This window comes from Phoenix dactylifera, chromosome 2 (genome assembly GCF_051530095.1).
Source record: "Phoenix dactylifera cultivar Ajwa chromosome 2, Ajwa_hap1_PhDact_Kaust_v1.1, whole genome shotgun sequence".
NCBI lineage: Eukaryota > Viridiplantae > Streptophyta > Magnoliopsida > Arecales > Arecaceae > Phoenix > Phoenix dactylifera.
In genome coordinates, this window is record NC_143191.1 from 54,845,002 (window position 1) to 54,872,947 (window position 27,946).

At 42.4% G+C, this 27,946-nt stretch overlaps 3 protein-coding genes across 4 annotated transcripts in view; all 3 read left to right on the plus strand.

Moving 5' to 3' along the window:
- The window catches only part of LOC120110146 (putative disease resistance protein RGA3), a 43,743-nt gene extending 22,228 nt beyond the window's left edge, over nucleotides 1-21,515 (plus strand). For both annotated transcript variants that reach the window (XM_089929216.1, XM_089929215.1), the window contains exon 4: nucleotides 21,025-21,515. The gene's annotated coding sequence lies outside the window, so the exon portion shown is untranslated. The remainder of the gene's footprint in view (nucleotides 1-21,024) is intronic.
- LOC120105799 (putative disease resistance protein RGA3) lies at nucleotides 4,608-10,102 on the plus strand. The gene is made up of 4 exons (XM_089929214.1): nucleotides 4,608-9,220; nucleotides 9,329-9,405; nucleotides 9,585-9,671; nucleotides 9,779-10,102. Exon 1 carries the CDS (start codon nucleotides 5,968-5,970, stop codon nucleotides 9,148-9,150), a length of 3,183 nt encoding a protein of 1,060 aa, XP_089785340.1. The 5' UTR covers nucleotides 4,608-5,967; the 3' UTR covers nucleotides 9,151-9,220; nucleotides 9,329-9,405; nucleotides 9,585-9,671; nucleotides 9,779-10,102.
- Nucleotides 15,921-25,041, plus strand: LOC149768418 (putative disease resistance protein RGA3). The gene is made up of 2 exons (XM_089928473.1): nucleotides 15,921-20,200; nucleotides 23,094-25,041. The coding sequence occupies exons 1-2, from the start codon at nucleotides 17,045-17,047 to the stop codon at nucleotides 24,663-24,665; spliced, it is 4,728 nt and encodes a 1,575-aa protein (XP_089784599.1). The 5' UTR covers nucleotides 15,921-17,044; the 3' UTR covers nucleotides 24,666-25,041.
- The last annotated feature ends 2,905 nt before the right edge of the window (nucleotides 25,042-27,946 follow it).

A 27,946-nucleotide genomic window follows, 5' to 3' on the forward strand; every position in this document is an offset into this window, starting at 1 on the left:
ATGACCGCAATGCCGACACCATCATAAGTGATATCTTGCCGGATAATGATAAGCTTGCAAAAGAAATTCCGATCACTTGGCAAGAGTCGTCACAAGTGACCCCAAAAAATTGGCAGGGAGACTCGGATTCATTCTAGCTCTCAAGATAACCCATATATGGGATCATTTATCTGCCTTCGTAATTCAAGGAATGCTTTAGTCTCCACTGATAGGGAGGTAGAGATTGGTAAAAGAGCAATTGGAAGAAATGCAATTAAGAAATGGAGGGAAGGGAAGAGATCCAACATTGATAAGAATATTATGCACAGGGATATTAACTGTGTACAATGGTATATTGTACAATAGTATATTAAGTATATACATGCATCTAATAACTATATATGTACTAGGGATATTAATTATGTACTATGTTATATTAACTCTTTATTGTGGTATATTAACTATATATTGTGATATATTAAATATCTACACGTATCTAATAACTGTGTATTGGGGGCATATTAATTATGTACTATAATATATTAAGTGCATACTGTGGTATATTGTATGTATATATATCTAGTAATTGCGTACATGGAGATATGAACTATGTACAGTGTTATATTAACTATGTACTGTTTTACATTAAGTATATATTATAGTCTATTATTTTTGTGCTGTGGTATATTAAGTGTATATACATATTTAGTAATTACGTAGTGGGGGATATTAACTACCGTGTTATATTAACTGTGTACTGTGGTAAATTAAGTATGTATTGTGGTATATTAAGTGTGTATTGAAGAATATCGTTATACTTGTTTGCACTTTGCTGCAATGATGTTTTTTTTTTTTTTAAGCTGTAGTTATTCTCAACTCTGCTGACTATTACTTTCAAATAATTGCATTGTATAATGTCTTCACATATTTAACATTCTGATGCATATCAGAGATAGTTTATTCTGGAGCTTATATGTGAATATGAAGATTACCATTTTATTGTATATTCATTTAATATGCCTGGTTGATCTTCCACACCATCCTGTGCTGGTAGATAGAAAGGTTGAGCTAATTATGGACTTGATGTGCAGCTTTGCAGGGCGAAAAAAAATCACACGGGTTTTTTAATGTAAAGTTAGTTGTATATACACTAAAATCTCTTTAATTTGACCAGCCGGCGCATGAAATTTGTGCACCCATAAATGTTTATGTCTTGGAGAAGGCTAGGATCCCTAAATGAAATGGTTAGTTTTGACAAATAGCCAAGAATACCTCAAATCCTTTACACAACCAGGTTATGTATCACTAGAGATAAGCTCGGTATTAGGATACGTTCAATGACCCACAAAGAACTCATGAATGGCTCCGTCCACTTCAATTTCAATTGTTCCTTTTTAACTTGCTGCACCTTGATCGTCTCCCTCACCTTCCTTGCATCATCCCATCTGCCCATCAATGCTTTAACATTCGACAATTGAAAGCAGCAACAGCAATCAAAAGGACTCAACTGTAGGAGCTGCCTTGCTGCTCTCTTTGCCAACTCAACATCTCCATGTTCCCTACAAGTAGGGGTGGCAAAATATGACCCGACCTGCCAACTCGACCTATGTTCGACCCGCCATAAACAGATTTGGGTTTGACCTAAAGAGGTTCGGGTCGTAAACAGGTTGACCCGTTTAACCTGTTTATTAATTGGGTCGGATACAGATTTTAGACGTCTGACCCGTTTAACCTGTATAACCTGTTTAACTGTTGAGCTGATAAATAAGGGCCACAACCCACAAGATAAGGTCTAGGGCCAGCCCAAATCTCTATCCCGGCCCGATTTCACTGCCTCGGCCCAACTCCCGCCTTGGCCCAATTTCCGCGCAAGCTCCACTGATTTGTTACAGTTAGTTCATGTCCTGCGTCCCAGACCCTGTAATTTCTTCCAAATCCAAGCCCTTTCCCCCATGTCCACCCAGGCCTCAACAACTTACAGCCTGGCATTGGGTAGTTCTATATACACCCCCCCTATTGCTCAGGACACCCCCCAAAAACCAAAAAAAAAATACCCAAACTAACCTTTAGTGTAATTACCATATTGCCCTTGAAATTTTCTCATACACCCCCCCTTCCTCCTCCTCCGTTTCGTTTTGAAAAGAAAAAAAAAAACACCCCTCAAACCCCCCTTAAACCCCTCCTCCCCCGTTCCCCCTTCTCCCTCTCGTCGCCGGCATTCTCCCGATCTCCGACCACCTCGCCGGCTTCTCCCGGAACCACCTCGCCGGCTTCTCCCGAAATTTTTTTTTTTCACGGTTCGTGCTCCGTTCGGCACTGGATCGCCGAACAAAAGGCTTCTGTTCGGCTGAACAGTGCCGAACAGAAGCCTTCTGTTCGGCAACCCTCAACCGAACAGATCTGTTCGGCTGCACAGTGCCGAACAGAAGGCTTCTGTCCGGCACTGTTCAGCCGAACAGAAGCCTTTTGTTCGGCGATCCAGTGCCGAACGGAGCACGAACCGTGAAAAAAAAAAATTTCGGGAGAAGCCGGCGAGGTGGTTCCGGGAGAAGCCGGCGAGGTGGTCGGAGATCGGGAGAATGCCGGCGACGAGAGGGAGAAGGGGGAACGGGGGGGTTTTGGGCGTTGGCGAGGTGTTTTGGAGGGGAAGAGCGGGGTGGGGGGGGGTGGGTTTGGGGGGTGTAGAGAGCAATTTAGGTGAGGGGGTGGGGAGGGTGGGGGGTAATTTAGGTATTTTTAATTTTTTAGGGGTGTCCTTAGCAAATGGGGGGGTGTAGAGAGTATTTAATTTTTTTTTAATTTTTGGGGGGTGTCCTGAGCAATAGGGGGGTGTATATAGAACCACCCCCTGGCATTCGCTTGCTCGGCGACAAATCGCCTCCTTCTATATAAAATATAAATCTTCCCCTCTGAGCGCCAAGCCGAAACCATTCGAGGAGGTGGGAGGAAATTGCCGATTATAATCATTTCCTCTGAGCGCCGATGGGGATCTGCACCTCGTGCGAGGCGGTCGCGACGATGGTGACGCCGGTGGCAACGGCTAAGGTGATCTTCAGTCTTCACGGACGGCGAGCTCCGGGACTACGACCGCTCCACGAGAGTCTCGCACGTGCTCCAGAAGGACCCCACGTGCTTCGTCTATGACGCTGACATGAGGGAGATCGATGTGTTCGTCTCCGCCATTGGCACCGGCGAGGAGCTCCGGCCAGGGAACCTCTACTTTCTCCTCCCAAAGACAATGCTGAAGCACTGGCTCCATGCGGAGGATCTGGCCGAGCTCGCCATCCGGGCGAGCTCCGCGCTCATGAAGGCGGCCCCCACCAGGGAACGGATCCGACGAGGGGCGGCGGTGTCGCCCCTGGTGTTCAACGTCGGGTCCGGAGAGGGCACAGCGGCAGGCGGCGGAGGAGGCGAAGGGGAGGAAACCTAATAAAAAGGGGCACGGCATTGGGCGGAAACGGGTTAAACGGGTCGGGTGGGTTAAATGGGTCGGGTGGGTTAAACGGGTTACCTGTTTATTAAACAGGTTAAACGAGTCGGGTCGGGTTACCTGTTTAATAAACAGGCCGGGTTCAGGTTGAAATTTCTGACCTGTTTAATAAATAGGTCGAGTTAAGATTTATGATTTTCTGACCCGACTTGCATTTGACCCGATCCGTTTATGTCCGACCCGATCCGATTGCCACCCCTACCTACCATCTCTCAAAAGTGACCTCCAAAGCATCGGTGCATCCTTGAGTGGCGCTCTCCTTAAGACCTCCTTAGCCTCCTCCAAAAGCCTAGCTCGACCAAGCAAATCAACCATATATCCATAATGCTCTTTAGTTCAATTCCATATACTTGAGCCATATCATCGAAAATCCAGCAGCCTTCATTCAACAATCCCTCATGGCTACAAGCAGAGGGCACATTCACAAAACTCAGACCGTTGGGCACCAAACCATTTCTTGGCATCTCCTCAAACAGCCTCAATGCATGCTCTCAGTTGGAACAGGAAAATGGATCGCATTCCCTCGAGAGGTATTATCCGCTTTGGGGATAGACTCCCTTCTGGGCCCAGTGGGCTCTTATGGGTCCACGCTCCCCTCACGGCTTTGTCCTTTAAAAAGGCATCTCTCGTTGAAAGAGTACTGGAACAGCTTAGCTCAAGAGAATGTGGTATTGTCCTCTTAGGAGGGTGCCTCTAAAGGGAAGGGGTTGGCCCCTCCTTATAAGGCACAATCATTTTCGCTACTCAACCAATATAGGACTAAAGTCCCGGGCCTCCATCTACTCCCCAACACTCCCCAAAGCCATGGCTACATAAACCATCTACCATTGCATCCCATGTATTAACATCCTTTTTTTTTTTTTTTTTTGGTAAATCGGCCGCTCACACATGACGGGCGTGAAGCTGGCCTACAAAATCAGAAAACAATATACTGCGCAAAGACGCAGGCACAGCCTCGTGGCCTACCCAAAGAAAATCTCCCGAGTGATGAGCCGCGAAAGAAGCAACCCAGTCAGCCGCACCGTTTGCCTCCCGATATACGTGCGAGGCTTGGTAGGAGACAGTCTTCCCCAACGCTCTACGGATATCGTGAAGTAGCGGCCGGTCCTCGACTGAGTTCCCCCCTTCTCGGAAACATCCTTTTTCGAAGCATAACTAAACACCTGCAAAACCCTCTATGCTTCCACAGTTTGAATACATGTCGACAAGCGTTGTCACTAAAAATCCCTTGATCTCAATCCCATTCTTATCAACATAATCTCGAATCCACTCGCCCAGTCCCAGAGCTCCAACTCAAGCACATGCTGACAACACGTTCACGAGTGTCATTTGTCCGGCCAGACATCGTCATACTGCATCTGTTGAAAGTGCAAAATCACTTCAACGAAATGGCTTGCACGGTTGATAGCATAGGCGTGGAGTAGTGTGTCAAGGACGAAGATATTGGATCTGAACGCGGTCTTGAGGATTCGGGCGTGGATCTGGAAGGCTTCAAGAAGGTTAAGGAAGGGCTGCGCAAGCCTTGTAGAGGGAGCATCCGATAGAAGAGCTGGAGGGCGAACACTACGTCCCATGCACGGGTGTAGGCTCGGATCATAGAGTTCCAGGCGAAGGACGTGGGGGCGGGGAGAGAAGTCAGGCGGCGACAGCCGGAGAGCGGATGAGGCCAATCTTGATCATGTAGGCATGGGGACTGGTGAAGCTTGGAGAGGTTAGTAGGTATGTCCGTGAAGGAGAGGAAGGAGGGAGGTAGAGGACTGCATCTGCATGGGTGATTTGATGGAGTGGGACTGCACTACGGCGGCGGAGGACGGGAACTAATAGCCCCCAATAATGGTTTTAAATCAAGGACGGGAACCAATATAGGGTATCATGTCTTAGAGATTTTAAAAATCAAAATATGGCTCAGCGATTGAAAATTATAGCATAATATCGGGACGAGGATTGGTGGACCTCGGAGAGGTTGGTGGCCATGTCTACGAAGGAGAGAATAGAGAGAGGCGGGATAGGGGAGGCCGACGTGGCGGCGGACGACCGAAGAGCACGGGATTCGTATGGGTGATCTGTTGGAGCGGGACTGTAGCAAAAACTTGATATCGGGATATTGTTGGAATTTTAAAAATCAAAATATGTCTTAGGCATCGAAAATTATAGCATAATATGACGTATGGATCAGAAATTGAAGTCCCTGGAAATTTTTCCATATATCACAGTCTACAAAGGAACGGCCAAATAGATGTCACTATTATTGCGGGTAGCGTATACGAAACAAAAGCCAGGGAAGCCAGAAGGTCCATTGGAAATAGCAGTCATGTCTATCTTATTATTTATGACGCTCTTACATCAAAGGAGAAAATAGAGCCACCATGCGCGGTTAAGTAGAAGGGCACTAGCACAGTAGCACTTATTAAATAGTCGTCTTTGTGGAGAGTTCAAGGAGTAACCTCCCATTCCCCTCTCTCTGTTTTCACATAGCCCTGTAACTTGGAGAACAAAAGATGGCCATGATCCCGGATGCCTTCGTCTCGAAATTGTGTTGGATGCTGTTAACCTATGCAAATGGAGAGGCCGTTAAGATATTGGGTTTGCCCAACGAAATCAGGAAGCTCCATAGGGGGTTGGAGAGGATACATGATGTTCTTGGTGATGCAGAGAATAAACGATTCGACAACCAACCCATCAACCATTGGTTGATCGAGCTGCGAGATCTTATGTACGATGCAGACGACATCATCGATGAATGCTGGATCGAAGGCGGGAAGCTTCTCAGCTCAAATTCATCCTCATTTCGTTGTGTTGAGTTGGTACGTTGTTGTTACCCTCCTATTGCTTGTTTGTCCAAAGTTGGATTCCGTCGTAAGATTGTCAAAAGAATTAGAGATCTCAACCTTAGGCTTGATGAACTTGCCAAGGATAAAGCCGACCTCCATCTTACACCTGCTCCTCATGATGACGGCTATAAGAGTAGAATTAGCCCCAAGACATCTTCTGTACTTGTTGAACCTGATCTTGTTGGAGAGAAAATTAAGCATGATACAACGAGGTTGGTGGACCTGTTAACAAAAGCAAATAAGAAAAAAATTCCAATCTTTGCTATCGTCGGCATGGGTGGGATAGGCAAAACTACACTTGCTCAGAAAATTTACAATGACGAGAAGCTTCGGGACAACTTCAACCAAATGCCACGGATTTGGTTGTGCGTGTCCCAAGAGTTCTCAGAGTCCAGTTTGCTGAGATCTATCATAAAGCAAGCTGGAGGTAATCCTAGAGATGCTGAGGAGAAGGAAGTGCTTGAACCTATGCTTAGCGAATTACTTAGGAACAAAAAATTCTTTGTAGTCTTAGATGATGTTTGGGATGCGCAGGTATGGGATCAGCTATTGAGAAATCCCTTGCAGAGTGGTTCGACAGATAGTAGAATTTTGATAACAACTAGAAACATAAACATTGCTAAACAGATGGGTGCAATATATAGTCACATGGTGGAGAAGTTGTCTCGAGAGGATGGTTGGTCATTAATTTGCAAGATGGTGTTTGAGGAAGACGAGGAAGGAGATATGCACGACTTAAGTGATATAGGGATGAAAATTGTAGAGAAATGTGATGGCCTTCCCCTTGCTCTTAGGACGATTGGAGGGGTGCTTCGAACCAAGGCAAAAAGGCAATCGGAATGGGAGAAGGTCCTTTCTAGCTCAGCATGGTCTTTTACTAAGCTTTCGGATGGGGTGATGGGTGCTTTGTACTTGAGCTATCTGCATTTACCACCTCCTCTCAAGCAGTGCTTCACTAGCCTTTCATTATTTCCCGAGGACTACCAAATTCCTCCATATCATTTCATCAACAGTTGTATTGCAGAGGGCTTTGTAACATCCGAAGATAATACGCCCTTGGAAGATGTGGCGGAAGGATATTGGAAGGAGTTGGTGCAAAGGAACCTCCTACATCCAGATCCTACGCAGTATCATCAATTAGTTTGTGGGACTTGCAGGACACATGATCTCCTGCGATCTCTAGCTCAGCAGATAGCAGGGGATGAGTGCTTCGTCGGAGATGCACGAGCATTTGAAAACAAGATCCCGTCCTCCTCCTCATCATCATCATCGATAAAATTACGCCGTTTATCAATTGTAGATGGAAAATTAAAAACCATACCAGATTTTATAATGGAACAGACATCCTTGAGGAACCTATCATTCTTCCATACCCCACTTGTTCGTGATCTTCCAGAAGATCTCTTCAGAAAGCTGAGGAGTTTAAGGGTCCTCAGGTTAAGTGGAATAGACATTAACAATCTACCAACTTCCTTCGGAGATCTTGTGCACCTTAGAAGTCTTGAACTCTCTTATACTAAAATACGAGAGATACCGGAGAGCATAGGAAATCTTAGAAATCTCCAATTCCTGATTCTCCAGGATTGTAAATATTTGTACAACCTCCCTAATGGTGTCGTGGGGTTAACCAATCTAAGGCTTCTTCACGTCGAAGGTGCACCACTTGTTGGTCTGCCTTTGGGAATAGGGAGACTGCAAAAACTACACGGACTTGGGGGATTTGTGGTGAATGGCAGGGAGGGCCGCAGATCTGGAGTAGGAGGAGATGACAGGGAGCAGGAGCTCAAGGGACATCAACATGGGAGGTTCTGCACCTTGGAAGAGTTGAAATCCCTTTCCCAAATCCGGCGAATGGGCATACACAAGTTGGAGAGTGTATCGAACAAGGCCGAAGCAATAGCTGCTGCACTCGAAGACAAGTCCCATCTCACAGTTCTGTCTTTGCATTGCACACTACCGAGCAGCTCTTTTGATGTGCAGCAGTCTCATACAAATGCTTACGATGAGGAAGATATCAAGAGAATAGGGGAGGTCTTCGAGGAGCTCCGCCCACCGCCATGCCTTGAAATGCTTCTAATTGATGGCTACTTCGGCCGTGGGATGATAACACCCTCGTCATCTCTCCGCAATCTGCGAAGGCTAGAGCTAGAGAATTGTGCTCTATGCCAGCAACTTCCACTCTTTGGAATGCTACCACAACTAGATTTCCTCCGGATTTCAGGTGCTTCTGCAGTCACGAGCATCGGACCTGAATTCTACTTGCTGGCAGATGGCAGTGCCAGTGCAGGAGGGCGGCATGGAAGAATAAACTACTCTTGCTTCTCCTCCTACTTCGCCAAACTAGAGCGACTTGTATTTAGAGACATGCCTAATTGGGAAGAATGGTGGTGGCGGTCGGAGGAGGAGGACAACCGGACAACATCATTGCTACCTTCTCTCAGGTCATTAGAAATTGATGGATGTCCGAGGTTGAGGTCTCTTCCGGAGAGCCTCCTCTGTCATGCCACCGCACTGAAGGAGTTACATATTTGTGGTGCCCACAGCCTAAAAGAAATACAAAACCTCCCCTCTCTTGTAGAATTGATCTTGATTAAAAACTCGAGTTTGGAGAGAGCATCCAACTTTTCTGGACTCAAACACCTAGACGTTTATGATTGTGAGGAGTTGAAGGTTGTGGAGGGTGTGGATGCCGTCGAGCACATACAGCTCCCTGATCGAGAAGCAGAGTCTCTCCCAGAGTGGTTAGTAGGTACGGGTGAAGAGCAACCATGCTTCCCTTCCCTCCACAAGTTGACTCTCTCCAACAAAATCTGTCGCCGAGGGCTACCCGATTGGCCTTTGATTCGATGACTCAACACCCATCTCATGTTGAAGCAATCAGCAAGTATGGGCCAACAACAATCAACTGTATAAGAAAAAGGTCAGAAATGGTTTCCACCTCTGTGTCTCCTGTCTTTCCTCTTTCTGTAGCTATGAATGGAAGATAATTGGCAAATAGGCTCGTCAATTTATTCTTCATGTTTTGCAGCTCCTTCAGCAAGCCAGGGATGGATGTTATACTACTCGCCAACTATTTGATATTCTGCATCATTCTCGTCCTTTCAGGTACATATCCTGACCTGATCACTCTTTTTTTTTTTGATACCTAATCCTCTTCGTATGTCCTTTCAAGAGACGATATCTGATACCAGTTTTTTTTCTTTTTTTCTTTTCTTGGCTGCTTCTTTTATTGAATACATGGAATCCTTATGTGTATATTGCATGATCTGCATCTTTTTGTGCAGGACTTCGACCCAAGGACTGCAGTAAGAAAGAAGAAAAGTCTGGGACCGGATGACATGCATAGCAATTCCTTACATTAATTGGCAATTGTATGACTGCTCATCTTAGTGTCACTTTGAATACCGTATGATAAGCAAAAAATCTATCAAGTTGCTTGTTTTTACACCCACCCTTCTGCTTTTATATGATCTTCCAGGTCCAGCGGATAAGCTGAAATCCTTGTTTCTAGAGGCTTCTCTCCAACTGCATCAGTACGTAGCTTTCATTCTAGCAGAGTCTTGGAGCAAGCAATTACCCATCCATGGTGCTAATCTCGAAAATCATTGGCTGCTATGTTGGGTTATCCCTCCTATGTTGGAGGAGACTTAGCCCAACAAATGTGGGCTAAGTTAATTATTTTTAGCCCAATAAATATGGGCTACTTTTGGCCCAAAACGTGAGGCGCATTAGGGCAATGTTTTATGTTGAGAAGGCAAGGTACATGAGCTGTCCTGCACGAGTTAAAAATAGAGGGAGGCAGCGGAGAAGATGCGGAATTAATATTTGGCGCGCAATCTTGATCAAACGACGATCAAAAGGCGATCCATGGTCCGATCGAGCTGAAATTTGGCATGCAGGCTCATAACACATGGTTCTTCAATCTGTACGGTGTGATCGCCATTTTCAATCTTCTAGTATAGTCATATTTTGCAGAAATATGGTTGTTGTTCATGTGAGATCTTCTCAATCTTTCTCTCTTATTGTTGATGCTTGCCAAGAATATTGTTCTTGAGATTATGTACTGATATATTCCTCTAATTTGGCTAGAAAGAACAGATTGTAATACCCATTATTGGTTGATAGTGGAAGTTTTTCGGTGGACTACGGTCCTGTGGTTTTTACTCTCCATATTGGGGAGGTTTTCCACGTAAAAATTTGGTGTTGCTTTTGTGTTTATAATAATTTGATCAGCTAGGTATTTGTGAATGCCTTGACTCTAGTTGTTTGTTTCCTAACAGATTTACACAAGGTGGGAGAGATTTTGATTCCGTTGTGCTTTAATTGTCTTATTTGTTGTTACTTCCCAATCCCAACATCCTAACATTGCATTAATGGACAATTATGAGTTGAGATTTCTCGATGGTCCTAATTAGGAGAATCAAGACTAGACCTCTTTCTTGTTCTCGTGCAGAGAAAGGATCGATGACCGCAAGATGATGGTGTTCCCAACTTCATTATTTCACCTGCTTGGCCGAAAGAAGTTAGTATCGTGGACCAAATCTTATGAGCTGAGTGGGAAGTATTTGGGAGTATTTGTTTTGGGGATTTGAGTGCGGAAATCACGCTCGACGTAGATTCACTTGCTTGGAAATGAATAACAATTTTTTTAATGTATTTGCATGAATGCATGAGCAGATTGATTCATGAATATATAAACCAATTTTTGTACTTTTTTTTTTGGTGTGAGAGCATGTAACAGCAAAATTCTCTCAATTCCTTCAAGCATTTCACAAGATTCTTCTAAAGCGAATTAGTAGTCGAAAACATGAGATCGTGCTTGTCTATGTAACAAAAATTTGATAGAGAAAATATGTTGTATGTCTATAATCTATTGAAAAAATTCTTTCAATGTGACCATATGAAAACCGTTAGACCCGATAATTGGGCTGTTTTATGAAATTCTTTTATGATGAATTCTGTGCCTAGCGGTACCAAATTCAGCGGGATAGGCAATGTTAAATGTAGTCTCGAGCTTGCTCCAAGTTACTATAATCCATGCTTAATCCGGCCGATACCCAATTCGACATTTTGTGGCCCAAGCTCGGCATGATGAATGAAGATTGAGCTCAGGACATCGATCCTGGGTAACTTTGAGACTCCTAGTTTTAGTAATTGATCAAAGATACCTAATCATCAATATCTACTGGATGCCTAATCAAGATAACTTTGCAAGCTTTTCTTATAGACAATAGATATAAAAGACTAGCGAGGAAACAAATTCTTACCCTCTTGAAGGGCTTCCGGTGCTCTCTTCTCCTCTTCTTATATATCATAACCACCTCCCCTCCCTTCTTATTATGTAAATCTAGAAGGGTCCCTGGCCCCTCGAAAGAAAAAGGCTTTCATATTTGTATCTCATCAATATTTGTTGAAGATTACAATACTCCGAGGATCATGGGATCCTCGAGTGTCATTGGCAGACCCTCACACCACGGAACTTGCTTTTTTACATTAACCATGGCCGAGCAAGCATCATAACTCAGCAAATTCTGCATGTTGGAGGAGTAGTGCCGATTGTGGATAGACAAGATGACTTGCCATCTGGCCCTTTTTATAGGAATGCATTAGTGAATTATATCCTACAACTCTGACGATACATATGAAATAGTAAAATCAGGATGACTAACACCTGAATTCTGATTCTAAAATTTGAATTAAATGGGAGTGTGGCATCTCCATTTGAATTTTAAAATTTGAAATGTATAGGAGTATAGCTAAAAAGGTTAGCCATGCACATGTCCAAATCGTGCATGGCACAACCAACCAAGTTGCACAAGAGCCTGCATGCAAGGTCATCAGTCGAAAACCTATAAATCCCAAATGGACTTTGACTTATTGGGCTTCATTAAGTCCCATCATAGAAAGATATTTCACAATATTGGCAGTATCTTAATCTCAGCCCTATATCAAGCCACATATCAAAGATTCATAATTCTACGAATTTGAAATTTTAAATTTTGAATTCTGAATTTTAAAGTTCGAATAGCATAAATTTAGAATTGATCCTAAGGATCCATTTATTATTTTTTCTATCTTTGTATCATCCTAGTTGTAATTTTTTGTACATTCTCAACTATAAACATGCATGATGACTACCTCATAAGGTAGGTAGAAAAAGTTCTCCACAATATTTTTTTTACATATATTTTTTTTTCTACACACAAGTTTGGAGCAAAAGCTATGGCCCTTCTAACCAACATACATATTGAATACTAAAGTTTGCATTTCACACTACCAACCGACTGCAACGTGCAGCTTTGAATATATTACAAAGAGGATGGGATTAAGAAAATCAGGAGGTCTTCGAGGAGCTTTGTCTGCCACCTTCCGTATAATTTCTTGGTATCCATTGCTACTTTGGGCAGAATTCTAGCCTTTACCCTGCCGAAGATCTTAGCATCAGAGTTATGCAATGTCAAAGGCATACCTTATTAGATATTTTAAGCCATGCATGTGGTTGGATGGCCATCATCCTAGAGATTATCCTTTCTTCCTTGACTTTGTTTGAATAATAAATGCAATATATCATTTGGGTCATTTCACTAAAATAAAAAACTATTGGCAAATGGTAATCCATGGCAACAAAGTAGCACCGCTAATTAGGCGACTGTTGTATTTATCTGCAGCTTTGTAGTTTCATGATGTATTTGCCAAATTTAGGTGGAACCTTGCTTTAATTATGGCTCACCCCATAATGTCACTCTTCACCGGCTGATGGAAAATAGAGATGCTCCAAGTTGAAAGGTAATTAGTTGTTAATCAAAACCTTATGTGCCAAGAGAAATGTAATTGCTTACAACAAAACACTTTGGACTGTTTAATTTATAACACCAGCAGCCTGAGTGTTTTGGCGAGCAAACATCTTGCTTCTCAGGAAGTGATTTCGCATCTGAGTATACTGGTTAAAATTGGTCCAAAAAACATGTACTCGGTTCTTTAAGCCGCTAAGGCATCGAATTAAAATTTTCTTAAATTCACGGAAAAATTGATTTACAAGTTCCATTCATCTTTTTTCAGCAAAATGGTGGAAATACCACTACACATTTTACCGATATAATGAAATGGTGAAACGCGTCCGACCTAGGAACAAAAATAAGTCCAATAAGGCCTCCCATTACAAAATTAATCCATTCTACATCAGTTCAAAAAATAAGGACTCTCAAGCCCATTCAAGCCACCCATCCTACATGCATCTATTATCATCTTTGTTTCATGTCTCTTCTTTTGCATTAATTTTTGTACTATAGTTGGCGTGATTCAACATATCAGTTCATTTCTTCTATTTTGAAATGTTTTTGCCAAAGCAGGTGGGAGACCTGGTTCTTCTAATTTTTTGAGAGCCCAATAGATTGTTTCATTCCACAGAAAGAAAAAAAAAGATTGTTTCATTTTTTTATGTTCTAGTGGTAATCAAACATTTTTTTATGCCACTAGAATGTATTATTATTATTATTTCAGTTGACTTGAAAGCTAAAACTAATGTGGGAACTTGGAAGGGAGATGGAACCAACAGCTTTTGAGTCCAAACGCGTTCGTAAATTCACTCTTTTCTTTTGGGGAAAAAAAAAAAAAAAAAAGGAGAGGGAGGGCCCATCCAGACGTCATTGAGTTAATAAAAAAGGCGTTATATCAACAAAGAGTTACATCGAGGAAGAGTAAAATATAACGGAAACCCACATGATAACGGAAGCAAGGTGTAAGATTTTTAATAAAAAAATTTCCATGTTGCAATTATTGAGGTGGAGTCAGTGATTAGCATGGTGCACGTAGCTATCTTATCGGTGTAGGATATATTTTGCCCTTTGATTGGGTCGTGCATCTGCTTTACAGAGTAGAAAAAGACTCGATCAGAGAAAAAATTATAAAAGTGCAAGCACGCCACCTTCCCACATCCACTCATTTCCATGAGTCTCATTCATGCTTATCTCATTGATTACGCCCTTACATCAAAGGATAAGGGTTAGGTTCAGCTATCATGCATGGGACCATTTTGATGACCCTATGCAGCTTAGGCTCTTGGACCATGCATTGAGATACATGAAAACTTTCGTTCGGATGTGCTATATGCATAGATCATGACCATACAGTTGGCACCAGCACGCATAACCAAGCTGCATCAACGCCTTTGATGGTCCACTTAGCTTCAAAACCAACCCATTTCCTACACTAAAATTAAAAAAATACATTTGACATAAAATAACTGATAAACCATGATTATCCCACTACAAGTGCTATTCCACCAAACCTGAAATTAATTAAAAAGGAAATAAATGACAGCTTCCACACGAAGGAGAGCATCTTCCATGAGCTATAGAGCGGTGGTCTCCTGCCACAACAACATGGGGCTTATGTTTAGTTGGATTGCTATTTTTCTATAAAAATTATATAAAATATTTATTATACTAAAAAAAATATTCTATCTCATAGTTCAAGAATATTTTTTAAAAAAAATATTTAAATTCTAGCAGATAGAAATTAATTTTTTATTTTTATATAATTTTTTTATAAAATTTAAAATTTTGTTTTTATTAAAACGCTATTTTTTATTTTGCTAAAATCTTCAACAAAATATTAAAATTATTTTTTATTTTTTTAATTTAGCGGACTTCCTTTCCTTCTTTCCGAAGAGCTAAATGTGACGGGACCCACATGATAAGTGATAACACCAACAAAGTTGTGAGATTATAGAAGTTAAATTTTTAATAATTTTTCCCCGTGTTGAGAGTATCGAGGAGAAGGAATCTTTTGACTAGGCCCGTGTGCAGACTGTTCGGACCCGAAGAAAGTGATCCATCGCCGCAACTTGTCCTTTTTATTTTCCATTTTTAGTCAAGTCATAACAGCTGTATCCATGAGCAAGTGTGAAATTTTCTCATTTTTTAATATAATTTTTTGGTTACAGTATTCTTCCGCCGCCTAACAGCAATATCCATGAGCAAGTTGCGAAATTTCCACATTATTTAATATATTTTTCAGGTACAGTATTCTTATTTCCACCGCCATAACACCTGTCTCCACGAGCAAGTTGTGGGTTTTCCACATTTTTTAATATATTTTTCGGATACAGTATTCTTGTTTCCACCGCCGCACGCGAACCAGTCGAACCGGATACTAATGCATCTATAATTATTTTATTTAATAAATATAATATAAATATAAATATTAATTATATTCAAAAATTTAAATTAATATTTATTTTAAATAAATACGAATACGAATCGAATACCATAGGTATGGATACAAATATAAATTAAATAATTAAACTTTATGACCACAACATCGAAGTATTACTAAATAATGATGAATAAAATTAATAACATTTTATTTATTTATTAAAAATAAATAAGTGTTATATATAATTAAATAGGATTATAAATAGAATCGGATATTCGAATACAGATCGGATAGTTGTTTGTCCATATCCATATCGATTTCTCTTTAGCGGATATGGATACAAATATTGATATTAGTCGGATTCTCAAATATTATCCAATCCACTTTCACCTCTAGCAGCATATCGAAGAGTTTAGAATTTCTGCACTTGGAATAATTTGGAAGCCTTCGTTTCTATATTTTTTTTTGTCATAATAATATTTTTAAAAAATTTCAAACCTCTATAATTTAATTTAAAATATTATTAAATAATATCATGATTATATTTTAAAAGTAGGATAAACTTTCAGCTACTAATAACCAACGACCTGTGACAACCAACTAGCACCTAGTATTTTTTATATATATTATTAGTATTAGCAACGGCTGTCTTCTCATTTTCAAAATAAAACTAAAGTGCAGAAATAATGCCGGTGTTTCTACTGTAATACAATGTAATAATTTTAATGAATGGAGGAGTCAAGGTTATTGGAACCTTAGCTTGCATCTCAAGCTTATTCTAACAATAGCAACAATAATAATAATATATAAAAAAAACCACAGAAATAGACAAAAACTTTGAATTTTTCAAAACAAAGTGTACTCCATAGATGATGCTATTGCACCAACTGAAAAATAATAAACAAAGAGAAGGCAGAGATTGACAACTCCGGAATAAAATAAATCATTCTTATCCTATTGATAATGATATTACACCAAACTAAAACTTTGGCCAAAGAAACTAGCAGGTGCATTGCAAATGAACAGCCATACCTATCTCATTGATGACGCTCTTACATCAGAGGACAAGGGTTGAGTCCAACGGTCATGCATGGAACCATTTTCATGACCCAATGCAGCTTAGGCCCTTAGATTATGCATTGAGATACATGAAAGCTTGCGTTCGGACGTCCGTCCTCTGTATTTTGGCACCAGCATGCATGACCGAGCTGCATTAAGGCCTTCAATGGTCCACTTCCTACACTAAAATCAAAAATGAAAGAAAATAAATAGGCGATGGACCATGCTAATCCCACTATGAATGCTATTTACACCAAACCAAAAATTAAAAAAAAAATTAAAAAAAAAGATAAATGACAGTTCCCACATAAAGTAAGGGCAGACCCCCTCAACACGTCGCATGTTAGTTCATAGCATCTTCGGAGTAAAATAATGGAAATAGCTCTTCCATATCGCCTGTCGTGTTTCGGACGGTACGTAGAAGGGTATTAGCGGCCATTAAATAGTCGTCTTTTTGGAGAGCGCAAGCAGTATCCTACCATTTCCAGCTCTCCATCCTCCCATCATCTTGCACCTGGAGAAACAAAAGATGGCCATGATCGCAGATGCCTTCGTCTCCAAATTGTGTGAGATGCTATTAACCTATGGAAAGGAAGAGGCTGCCAAGATTTTGGGTGTGCCCGATGAAATCAAGAAGCTCCATAGGAAGCTGGAGAGGATGCAGGATGTTCTTGTTGATGCAGAGAATAGACGTTTCCACAACCAAAGCATCAACCGCTGGCTCAACGAGTTGCGAGATCTCATGTACGATGCAGATGACATCATTGATGAATGCCGGATCGAGGGTGAGAAGCTTCTCAGCTCAAACTCATCCTCATCTCGTTATGCTGAGTCGGTACGTTGTTGCTTTCCTCCTATTGCTTGCTTGCACAAAGTTGGATTCCGTCATAAGATTGGCAACAGAATTAGGGATCTTATCCTTAGGCTTGATGAAATTGCCAAGGACAAAATCGACCTCCATCTTACACCTGCTCCTCGTGATGACCACTATAAGAGTAGAATTAGCCCCAAGACATCTCCTGTACTTGTTGAACCTGATCTTGTGGGAGAGAAAATTGAGGATGATACAAAGAGTTTGGTGGACTTGTTGACAAAAGAATATAAGAAAAAAATTCCAGTCTTTGCCATTGTCGGCATGGGTGGGATAGGCAAAACTACTCTTGCTCAAAAAATTTATAATGATGAAAAGCTTCGGGACAACTTCAACCAAATGCCACGGATTTGGTTGTGCGTGTCCCAAGAGTTCTCAGAGTCCGATTTACTGAGATCCATCGTACTACAAGCTGGTGGTGATCCTGGACATGCTAAAGAGAAGGAAGTGCTTGAACCCATGCTTAGCGAATCACTTAGGAACAAAAAATTCTTTGCAGTCTTGGATGATGTTTGGGATGCACAAGTATGGGATAAGCTATTGAGAAATCCTTTGCAGAGTGGTCTGGCAGATAGTAGAATTTTGATAACAACTAGAAATATAAATATTGCTCAACAGATGGGTGCTATACAAACTCATATAGTGGATAAATTGTCTCGAGAGGATGGTTGGTCATTAATTTGCAAGATGGTGTTTGAGGAAGGCGAGGAAGGAGAAAGGGATGTGTTAAAGGATGTCGGGATGAGAATTGCAGAAAAATGTGATGGCCTTCCCCTTGGTCTTAGGACGATTGGAGGGGTTCTTCGAACCAAGGCGAAAAGGCAATCAGAATGGGAAGAGGTCCTTTCTAGCTCAGCATGGTCTTTTACTAAGCTTCCGGATGGGGCGATGGGTGCTTTGTACTTGAGCTATCTGCATTTACCACCTCCTCTCAAGCAGTGCTTCACTTGCTTTTCGTTATTTCCCGAGGACTACCTAATTCCTCGAGATTTTTTTTTAAGTAGTTGTACTGCAGAGGGCTTTGTAACATCCGAAGACAATACGCCCCTGGAAGTTGTGGCAGAAGGATATTGGAAGGAGTTGGTACAAAGGAACCTCCTACAGCCGGATCCTCGTTTTTATTATCAATCGGTTTGCAGGATGCATGATCTCCTGCGATCTCTAGCTCAGCATATCGCAGGGGATGAGTGCTTCATCGGAGATGCACGAGCATTTGAAAACAAGATCATGTCCTCCTCCTCACCAGCATCAATAAAATTACGCCGTTTATCGATTGTAGATGAAAAATTAGTAACCATACCAGACTTTATAATGAAACAGACATCCTTGAGAACCTTGTCATTCTTTTATTCCCCACTTATTGGGGATCTTCCAGAAGATCTCTTCAAAAAGCTGAGGAGTTTAAGGGTCCTGAACTTAAGGGAAACTGCCATTTGCAATCTCCCAACTTCCTTGGGAGATCTTGTGCACCTTAGACGTCTTGATCTCCGTGCGACTCCAATAAGAGAGATACCAGAGAGCATAGGAAATCTTAGAAATCTCCAATTCCTGATCCTCCATGATTGTAAATATTTGCACAACCTCCCTAATGGTGTCATGGGGTTAATCAATCTAAGGATTCTAGACTTCAGGGGTGCGCCACTTGATGGTCTGCCTGTGGGAATAGGGAGACTGCAACAACTAAGTGAATTATTGGGATTTGTGGTGAGTGGTAGCAAGAGCTGCAGATCTGGAGTGGGAGAAGATGACAGGGAGCAGGAGCAAGAGCACAAGGGACATCAACATGGGAGATTCTGCACCTTGGAGGAGTTGAAATCCCTCTCCCAACTCCGAAATTTGACAACAGTAAACTTGGAGAGGGTATCAGACAAGGCTGAAGCAAAAGTCGCTGCACTTCAAGCCAAGCCCCATCTTATCAACCTAGTATTGAATTGCACGCTACCGAGCAGATCTTCTGATGTGCAGCAGCCTCGTGCAAATGATTACGACGAGGAAGATATCAAGAGAATAGGGGAGGTCTTCGAGGAACTCTGCCCACCGCCATGCCTTCAACAGCTTGAAATCAATGGCTACTTCGGCCGTGTGTTTCCCAGCTGGATGATGACACCCTCCTCGTCATCACTCCGCAACCTACGAAGGCTGGATCTGCATGATTTTGCTCTATGCCAACAACTTCCATCCTTGGGAATGCTGCCCCAACTAGATTACCTCTGGATTGAAGGTGCTTCTGAAGTCACGAGCATCGGGCCTGAATTCTTGGTGCTGGTGGGTGCTAGTGCTGGTGGAAGAAAAACAGACTCTTGCTTCCCCAAACTAGAGGAACTTGGATTTAAAAACATGACTAATTGGGAAGAATGGTGGTGGAAGGAGGAGGACAACCAGACAACATCGTTGCTACCTTCTCTTAAGACATTGATTATTGATAGATGTCCGAAGTTGAGGTCTCTTCCAGAGAGCCTCCTCTGTCATGCCACTGCACTGAAGGAGTTACACATTAGTAGTGCCGACAGCCTGAGAGAAATACAAAACCTCCCCTCTCTTACAAAATTGATCTTGAGCAGCAACTCAAGTTTGCAGAGAGCGACCAACTTTCCCAGACTCAAACACTTAGTTGTTTATGATTGTGAGGAATTGAAGGTTGTGGAGGGTGTGAATGCCGTGGAGCACATACAGCTTTATGATCGAGAAGCAATCTCTCTCCCAGAGTGGTTAATAGGTGCTGGCGAAGACCAACCATGCTTCCCTTCCCTCCACAAGTTGACTCTCTCCAACAAAATCTGTCGCCGAGGGCTGCCCGATTGGCCTTCAATCCGATGAAACAACACCCATCTCATGTTGAAGCAATCAGCAAGTATAGGCCAACGACAGTCAACCGTACAAGAAAAAGGTCAGAAATGGTTTCCACCCCTGTGTCTCCTTTCTTTCCTCTTTCTGTAGCAATGAATGGAAGATAATTGGCAAACAGGTCCATCAATTTATTCCTCATATTTTGCAGCTGCTTCAGCAAGCGAGGGATGGAAGTTATACTACTCGGCAACTATTTGATATTCTACATCATTCTCATCCTTTCAAGTACATATCCCAACCTGATCGCTTGTTTTCTTCTGATACCTAATCCTCTTCGCATTTCCTTTCAAGAGACGATATCTGATACCAGTTTTTTTTTCTTCTTCTTTTTTTCTTCGCTGCCTTCTTTTATTGAATACAAGAAATCCCTGTGCGCATATTGTATGATCTACAGCTTTTTGTGCAGGACTTGGACCCAGGGACTGCAGTAAGAAAGAAGAAAAGTCTGGGACCGGATGATATGCAGAGCAATTCCTTACATTAATTGGCTACTGTATGACTGCTCATCTTAGTTTCACTTTGAATACCGTATGATAAGCAAAGATCTATCAAGTTGTTTGTTTTTACACCCTTCCTTCAGTTTTTGTTTGTTCTTGCAGGCCCAACAGATCAGCTGAAATCCCTTGTTTATAGAAGCTTCTCTCCAATTGTATTGGTAGCTGTTATTCTAGCAACAGCCAATTACAGAATCTCTGGTACTAATTCCGAAAACCACTGGCTGCTCACATGCATTACTCAACAATTACTAATTAGCAGAATCAAGACTAAACCTCTTTCTTGTTCTCGTGCAGAGAAAGGATCGATGACCCCATGGAGATGGTGTTCCAAACTTCATTACTTCACCTGCTTGGCCATAAAAAGTTTGCATCATGGACAAAATCTCATGAGATCATTGTATCATACTTGGGAGTATCAGTCATTGGAAAGATGTGAATGAAAGTATGGAGTCTACGAGCAAGTACATTAACGAATTCTGGGCACATTTGTTTTGGGGATTTGACTGCGGAAATCATGTTCGACGTATTATTACCACATTTGGATGGACAAGGATTAGAGAGAAATAACATTTTTTAGAATGTATTTGCATGAATGCATGAGCAGATGGATTCATGAATACATAAACTATATTTTGTACTTTGATTTGAGAGCATGTAACAGCAGAATTCTCTCAATTCCTTCAAGCATTCCATAATATTTTTCTAAAGCAAATTAGTACTCGAAAACATGTGATAGAGAAAACATGTTGTATGTCTATGATCTATTGAAAAATTCTTTTGATGCATCTATCAATGTGACCATATGAAAACCGTTAGACTGATAATTGGGCTGTTATTCATTAGATGATGATGCTATTTTTATGATGGATTTTGTGCCTAGTGATACCAAATTCCGCAGGTTAGGCCAGGTTAAATGTAGTCTCAAGCTTACTCCAAGTTAGTATAATCCATGCTTAATCCAGCCCATACCCAATTCGACATTTTGTGGCCCGAGCTCCGCATGATGAATGAAGAGTGAGCTCAGGACATCGATCTTGTTTAACTTTGAGACTCCTTGTTTTAGTATCTGATCAAAGATACCTAATAATCAATATCTACTGGATGCCTAATCAAGATAACTTTGCAAGCTTTTCTTATAGATAATAGATATAAAAGATTAGCGAGGAAACAAGAATCAATATATATATATATATATATATATATATATCTTAACCTTGGGAAGTGCTTGGAGTAAGGCTGCAAATGGATCGGGTTGACCGTGACCCGACCCAACCCATTTTGGAGGACCCATGGGGCCGGGTTGGGACCTAAAATTGGACTCATTCCATTTTCTGGGTCGGGTCTGGGTTTACTAAATTCAGACCCGACCCGACCCGACCGATTTGAAATTTGGATAATTTGGGGTTTTCAATTCTACGACCCGACCCGACCTAACCCGCATCTACAAAATTATTTGGGCTCGCCGGCCGCAGCCCGTAAGGTTGCAAACAAGTTCAATAGCCATGGATGGATTGACTCGAATCGAATCCGATCCAAACCCGAGCCGGACCTGAATTTTTTGGGTCGGGTCCGAGTTATACATGAATCCGACCCTACCTGAATGACCTATTGGGTCAAAAATTATAGCGATGGACGCGACCTACCCCAATCCGATTTTCTATTGGGTTGGGTCTCGGTCAAAAATTAGGATCTGAACAAGAAATCGAGTTAAGTCAAGGTCACTCATGACCCGACCCGACCTAACCCACTTGCATCCCGAGCTTGGAGTGCTCTCTTTTCCTCTTCTCCAATATCATGGCCACCTCCCCTCAATTCCTTCTTATCATGTAAATCCAACAGGTGTGCCTTGGCCCCTCAAAAGAAAAAGGTCTTCATATTTGTATCTCATCAATATTTGTTGAAGATTACAACACTCAAAGAATCATTGGACCCCTGGGTGTCATTTGTAGATCCCCCACACCACGGAACTTGCCTTTTTGCATTTGCCATGGCCGAGCATGCATCATAACTCTGCAAATTCTGCATGTTGGAGAAATAGTACCGATTGTGGATGGACAAGATGGCGTGCCATCTGGCCTCTTTTATAGAATTCAAATGTGTAAGCAGAGTGGGTGAAGATGGAATTCATTAGTGCACTATATCCTACAACTCCGACATTACATATGAAAGAGTGAAATTAGTGATATGCCCTTGGAAGATGTGGCGGAAGGATATTGGAAGGAGTTGGTGCAAAGGAACCTCCTACAGCCAGATCCTATATTTTATAGACGAAGTGTTTGTAGGATGCATGATCTCCTGCGATCTCTAGCTCAGCATGTAGCAGGGGATGAGTGCTTCGTCGGAGATGCACGAGCATTTGAAAACAAGATCACGTCCTCCTCCTACTCATCATCATCATCGATAAAATTACGCCAATTGTAGATGGAAAAATAGAAACCATACCGGACTTTATAATGGAACAGACATCCTTGAGGAACCTATCATTCTTCCATACCCCACTTATTCGTGGTCTTCCAGAAGATCTCTTCAAAAAGCTAAGGAGTTTAAGGGTCCTGAACTTAAGTGAAACTGCCATTGCCAATCTCCCAACTTCCTTGGGAGATCTTGTGCACCTTAGACGTCTTGATCTCAGTGCGACTCTAATAAGAGAGATACCAGAGAGCAGAGGGAATCTTAGATATCGCCAATTCCTTGTCCTCGAAGGTTGTAAATATTTGCATCGCCTCCCTAGTGGTGTCGTGTGCTTAATCAATCTAAGGGGTCTATACGTCCGGGCTGTACCACTTGATGGTTTGCCTGTGGGAATAGGGAGACTGAAACAACTAAATATACTAACGGGATTTGTGGGGAGTGGTGGCAGGGAGCAGGAGCACATGAGACATCAACACGAGAGGTTCTGCACCTTGGAGGAGTTGAAATCCCTCTCCCAACTCCGGTGTTTGACAATACAACACTTGGAGAGGGTATCAAACAGGGCTGAAGCAAGAGCCGCCGCACTCGGAGACAAGTCCCATCTCACAGTTCTATATTTGCAATGCACAGTACCGAGCAGCTCTTCTGATGTGCAGCAGCCTCGTGCAAATGATTACGAGGAGGAAGATATCAAGAGAATAGGGGAGGTCTTTGAGGAGCTCTGCCCACCGCCATGCATTGAACTGCTTGAAATCAATGGCTACTTCGGCCGTGAGTTTCCCGGCTGGATGATGACACCCTCCTCGTCATCGCTCCGCAACCTGCGAAGGCTGAGTCTGATGAATTGTGCTCTATGCCAGCAACTTCCATCCTTAAGAGTGCTGCCACAACTAGATTCCCTCTGGATTGTGAGTGCTTCTGGAGTCACGAGCATCGGACCTGAATTCTTGTTGCTGGCAAATGGCAGTTCTGGAAGAATAACTTACTCTTGCTTCTCCTCCTACTTTGCCAAACTAGAGGATCTTATATTTATAGGCATGCCTAATTGGGAAGAATGGTGGTGGCGGTGGGAGGAGGAGGACAACCAGACAACATCGTTGCTACCTTCTCTCAAGTTATTGAGGATTTATATCTGTCCGAAGTTGAGGTCTCTTCCGGAGAGCCTCCTCTGTCATGCCAGTGCCTTGAAGAAGTTACATATTGATGGTGCCCACAGCCTAATAGAAATACAAAATATCTCCTCTCCTACAGAGTTGATCTTGGCCCACAACTCAAGTTTGGAGAGAGTGTCCAACTTTCCTGTACTCAAACACTTAGACGTTGAGGATTGTAAGGAATTGAAGGTTGTGGAGGGTGTGGATGCCGTGGAGCACATACAGCTCGATGATCGAGAAGTAGAGTCTCTCCCAGAGTGGTTGGCGGGTGCTGGTGAAGAACAATCGCGCTTCCCTTCCCTTCACAAGTTGACTCTTAAAAATAAAATCTGTCGCCGAGAGCTGCCCGATTGGCCTCTGATCCGATGATACAACACCAATCTCACGTTGAAGCAATTAGCAAGTATGGGCCAACGACAATCAATTGTACAAGAAAAAGGTCAGAAATGGTTTTCACCACTGTGTTTCCTTTCAGTCCTCTTTCTGTAGTTATGAATGGAAGATAACTGGCAAAAAGGCCCATCCATTTATTCTTCATATTTTGCAGCTGCTACAGCAAGCCAGGGATGGATGTTATACAACTCGGCAACTGTTTGATATTCTGCATCATTCTCGTCCTTTCAGTTACATATCCTGACCTGATTGCTCATTTTTTTCTAATACCTAATCCTCTTCGCATGTCTATCTGACAACAGTTTTTTTCTTCTTTTCTTTTTTTTTCTTGGCCACCTTCTTTTATTGAATACATGGAATCCTTGTGCATATTGCATGATCTTTAGCTTTTTGTGCAGGACTTCGACCCAGGGACTCCAGCAAGAAAGAAAAAAAGTCTGTCAGGCCCCAGATGATATGCATAGAAATTCCTTACATTGCATTAGTAGCTTTCCTTCTAGCAGTCTTGTTACAAGCAACTACCCATCTATGGTGCTAATCCCGGAAACCACCGGTTGCTAACATTGCATTAATGGACAATTATGAGTTGAGATTTCTCGATGGCACTACTTAGTAAAATCAAGATTTTAATCTTGTGCAGAGAAAGGATCGACGACCGCAAGATGATGGTGTTTCCAACTTCATTCTTTCACCTGCTTAGACAATGGTGTTCTCAACTTTCATTATTGTAATAGCAAAATTCCCCCAATTCCTTCAAGCATTGCAAAGACTTTTCTAAAGCAAATTAATACTCGAAAACATGAGATCATGCTTGTCTATGTAACAAAAATCTGATAGAGAAAACATGCATGTTGTATGTCTATGATCTATTGAAAAAGTTCTTTTGATGCATCTATCAATGTGACCATATGAAAACCGTTAGACCCAATAATTGGGCTGTAATTCATTTGATGATGATGCTATTTTTATGATGGATTCTGTGCCTAGCGGTACCAAATTCGGTGGATTAGGCTAAGTTGAATGTAGTCTCGAGCTTACTCTAAGTACTATAATCCATGCTTAATCCAGCCCATACCCAATTTGACATTGTGTGGCCCAAAATAATCCCCCGCTGGATCGGTTCCAGGAGGACTCGGAATCAACGATGACCAGAGATCATGGACTCGGAATCAACGTCCAAACAATTAATTAGTGGGGAATAGATCATGGACTCGGAATCAACCATAACCAGCAAAAGAGAGGGTGGGCCTTGTTTGGGAGTTGGGAGAAGACTTTGGAGGAAGGAAGTAGGCAAAGGGAGTCTGAGTGACGCACATCTGTACTCTCTAAAGTTGGCGGAGATTACGATGGCGATGTGACCCTCCCTTCTTTTTTAAAAAAAAAGGGAAGGAGGGAGGAACGGACAGGCCCACCCTACGTAGCAGCCCCCACTGGCCCCCAACCCGTCAGAAAAATATTCGATGCGGGCAGAAATGACCATGTGTTGGGCACCCCAGCCGGTTTTACTCATACCCTTTCCATCCGTGAGTCCGGCTCGGTTATCCCTATGGACTCCGGCACGAACCCACCGTGTGAGTACGTCACACCTGGCACCACCGAAGCTACCAGTAGATCAATAAGCCCTTCCAAACACGTGTTCGAGCAGGGAGCATCTAGTCTCCACAATTTAATCGACGCCCGCGCATTTTAAACTCGAAACCACGTGATTAGAAGTGAGGTTCAGTTCCACTGAACTCCCACCTTAGTGGCAGCCACCCTTTTTTTTTTTTTTTTTTTTTTTTTTGTTTTTTGAAGGGTCCCTTTCTTCATAGTTAGCAAAATTCCAAGAAATGTTTGGAGCTATTAAAATAATAAACTATGGGGAAAGAGACAACACTATGTCTAACGTCAATCACGCCAACATCCATCTAGCCTTGATCCCATCAGCAATGCGTTAAGGTGGTGGCCCGCTTAACCCTGCTATCTTTCTCCTTTTCCTTTTCCAAAGATTAACTTGTGGGTCACTTTGCCAAGTCCTCTGCTTGTGTCTGTCCACTTTGCGAGTGGAAATTTTAGATGCACCAAACTGTCCGGCACCCATTCTTGCACCCCCGAATTGGAACATGCTAGATCGGCTGGATGATTATGATCGAGGTTGTATCACCCATTGCGATGATCTCAAAGCACTCTGAGCTCCATCATTTATCCACCTGTATGAATCTCAAAGCGACCATTTGGTGATCCGTAGGTGAATTCAACTTCTTTTGATGCCAAAGATGCCACTTTTATCCAAACGATTAGGTAGTGAAATATAGTCCAGGTGGCTTTCATGCAGGACGTGACCTGTTACCCAAAAGACTCCTGTTAACTCCACTTGCGTTTTCTAAATTATTTGCTTGATTGCTCACCAGATGCGGAGAGTCAATCGACCTTAGGTTTATAAGTTATAACAATTAGTCTGCGCCATGATCTATTCACCACCCGGAAATAGAGAGCGATAAATCGGCAATAGAGATCTTCAAAGCTTCTAAATATGGCGACGACAGCCACAACAAAAATGGAAGAGATGCTGGCAGAAGATTAGGTGAGCGGTTGCTCTAATACCGTGTTAAAATATTTGCAGAAGAAGAGAAAAACAAGAAAAAAAAGAAAGAGAAAAATGATTTTATTTATTTATTCCATCATATTCGAATCATCTCAGGGGTTATATATATTCATGTACAGACTTCATAAAAAAATAATATAGGCTGATATAAGATCACGCTAATAAAGAAAAATAATACTGACTGTTGTGGTTGAAATCTGGCCTGAGGGTAACCACACCGGAGGAGTCGAAGGAGCCGCTGATTGAGACGGAGAAAGGGCGTCACCTCCTGCATGCTGGCGTACCTGCACGAAGCCTCACCGGTGATTTCTGTGAGGGCCCTCCGATGCTTAAGTTAGAGTGGAACTTATTTGGTCCAAAAGTATCCAGGCGTTACCTGATGCGGGCTATTTATAACCTCTAGAGAAGTGCCCAGGCGGCGGAGGTTTGACCCATCCTCATCATGGGAGGAGATGGTCTTGGCCCGGTGACATGCAGCCATGGCTTGCTTGAGGCGCATAGTGTAGTCCGTTCTCGTGAACGGCATAGCGTTGGCAGATGTGGTAGGGTATGGCCCTTGACAGCAAGCATGGCCCCTGGTCGACATGTCGTGGAGTGGCCAGCAAGCAAAGCATGGCACGGTGAGGTTGTAATATACGACCACGTGTGCGGGCGTAGGGGCGCACATGGGTGC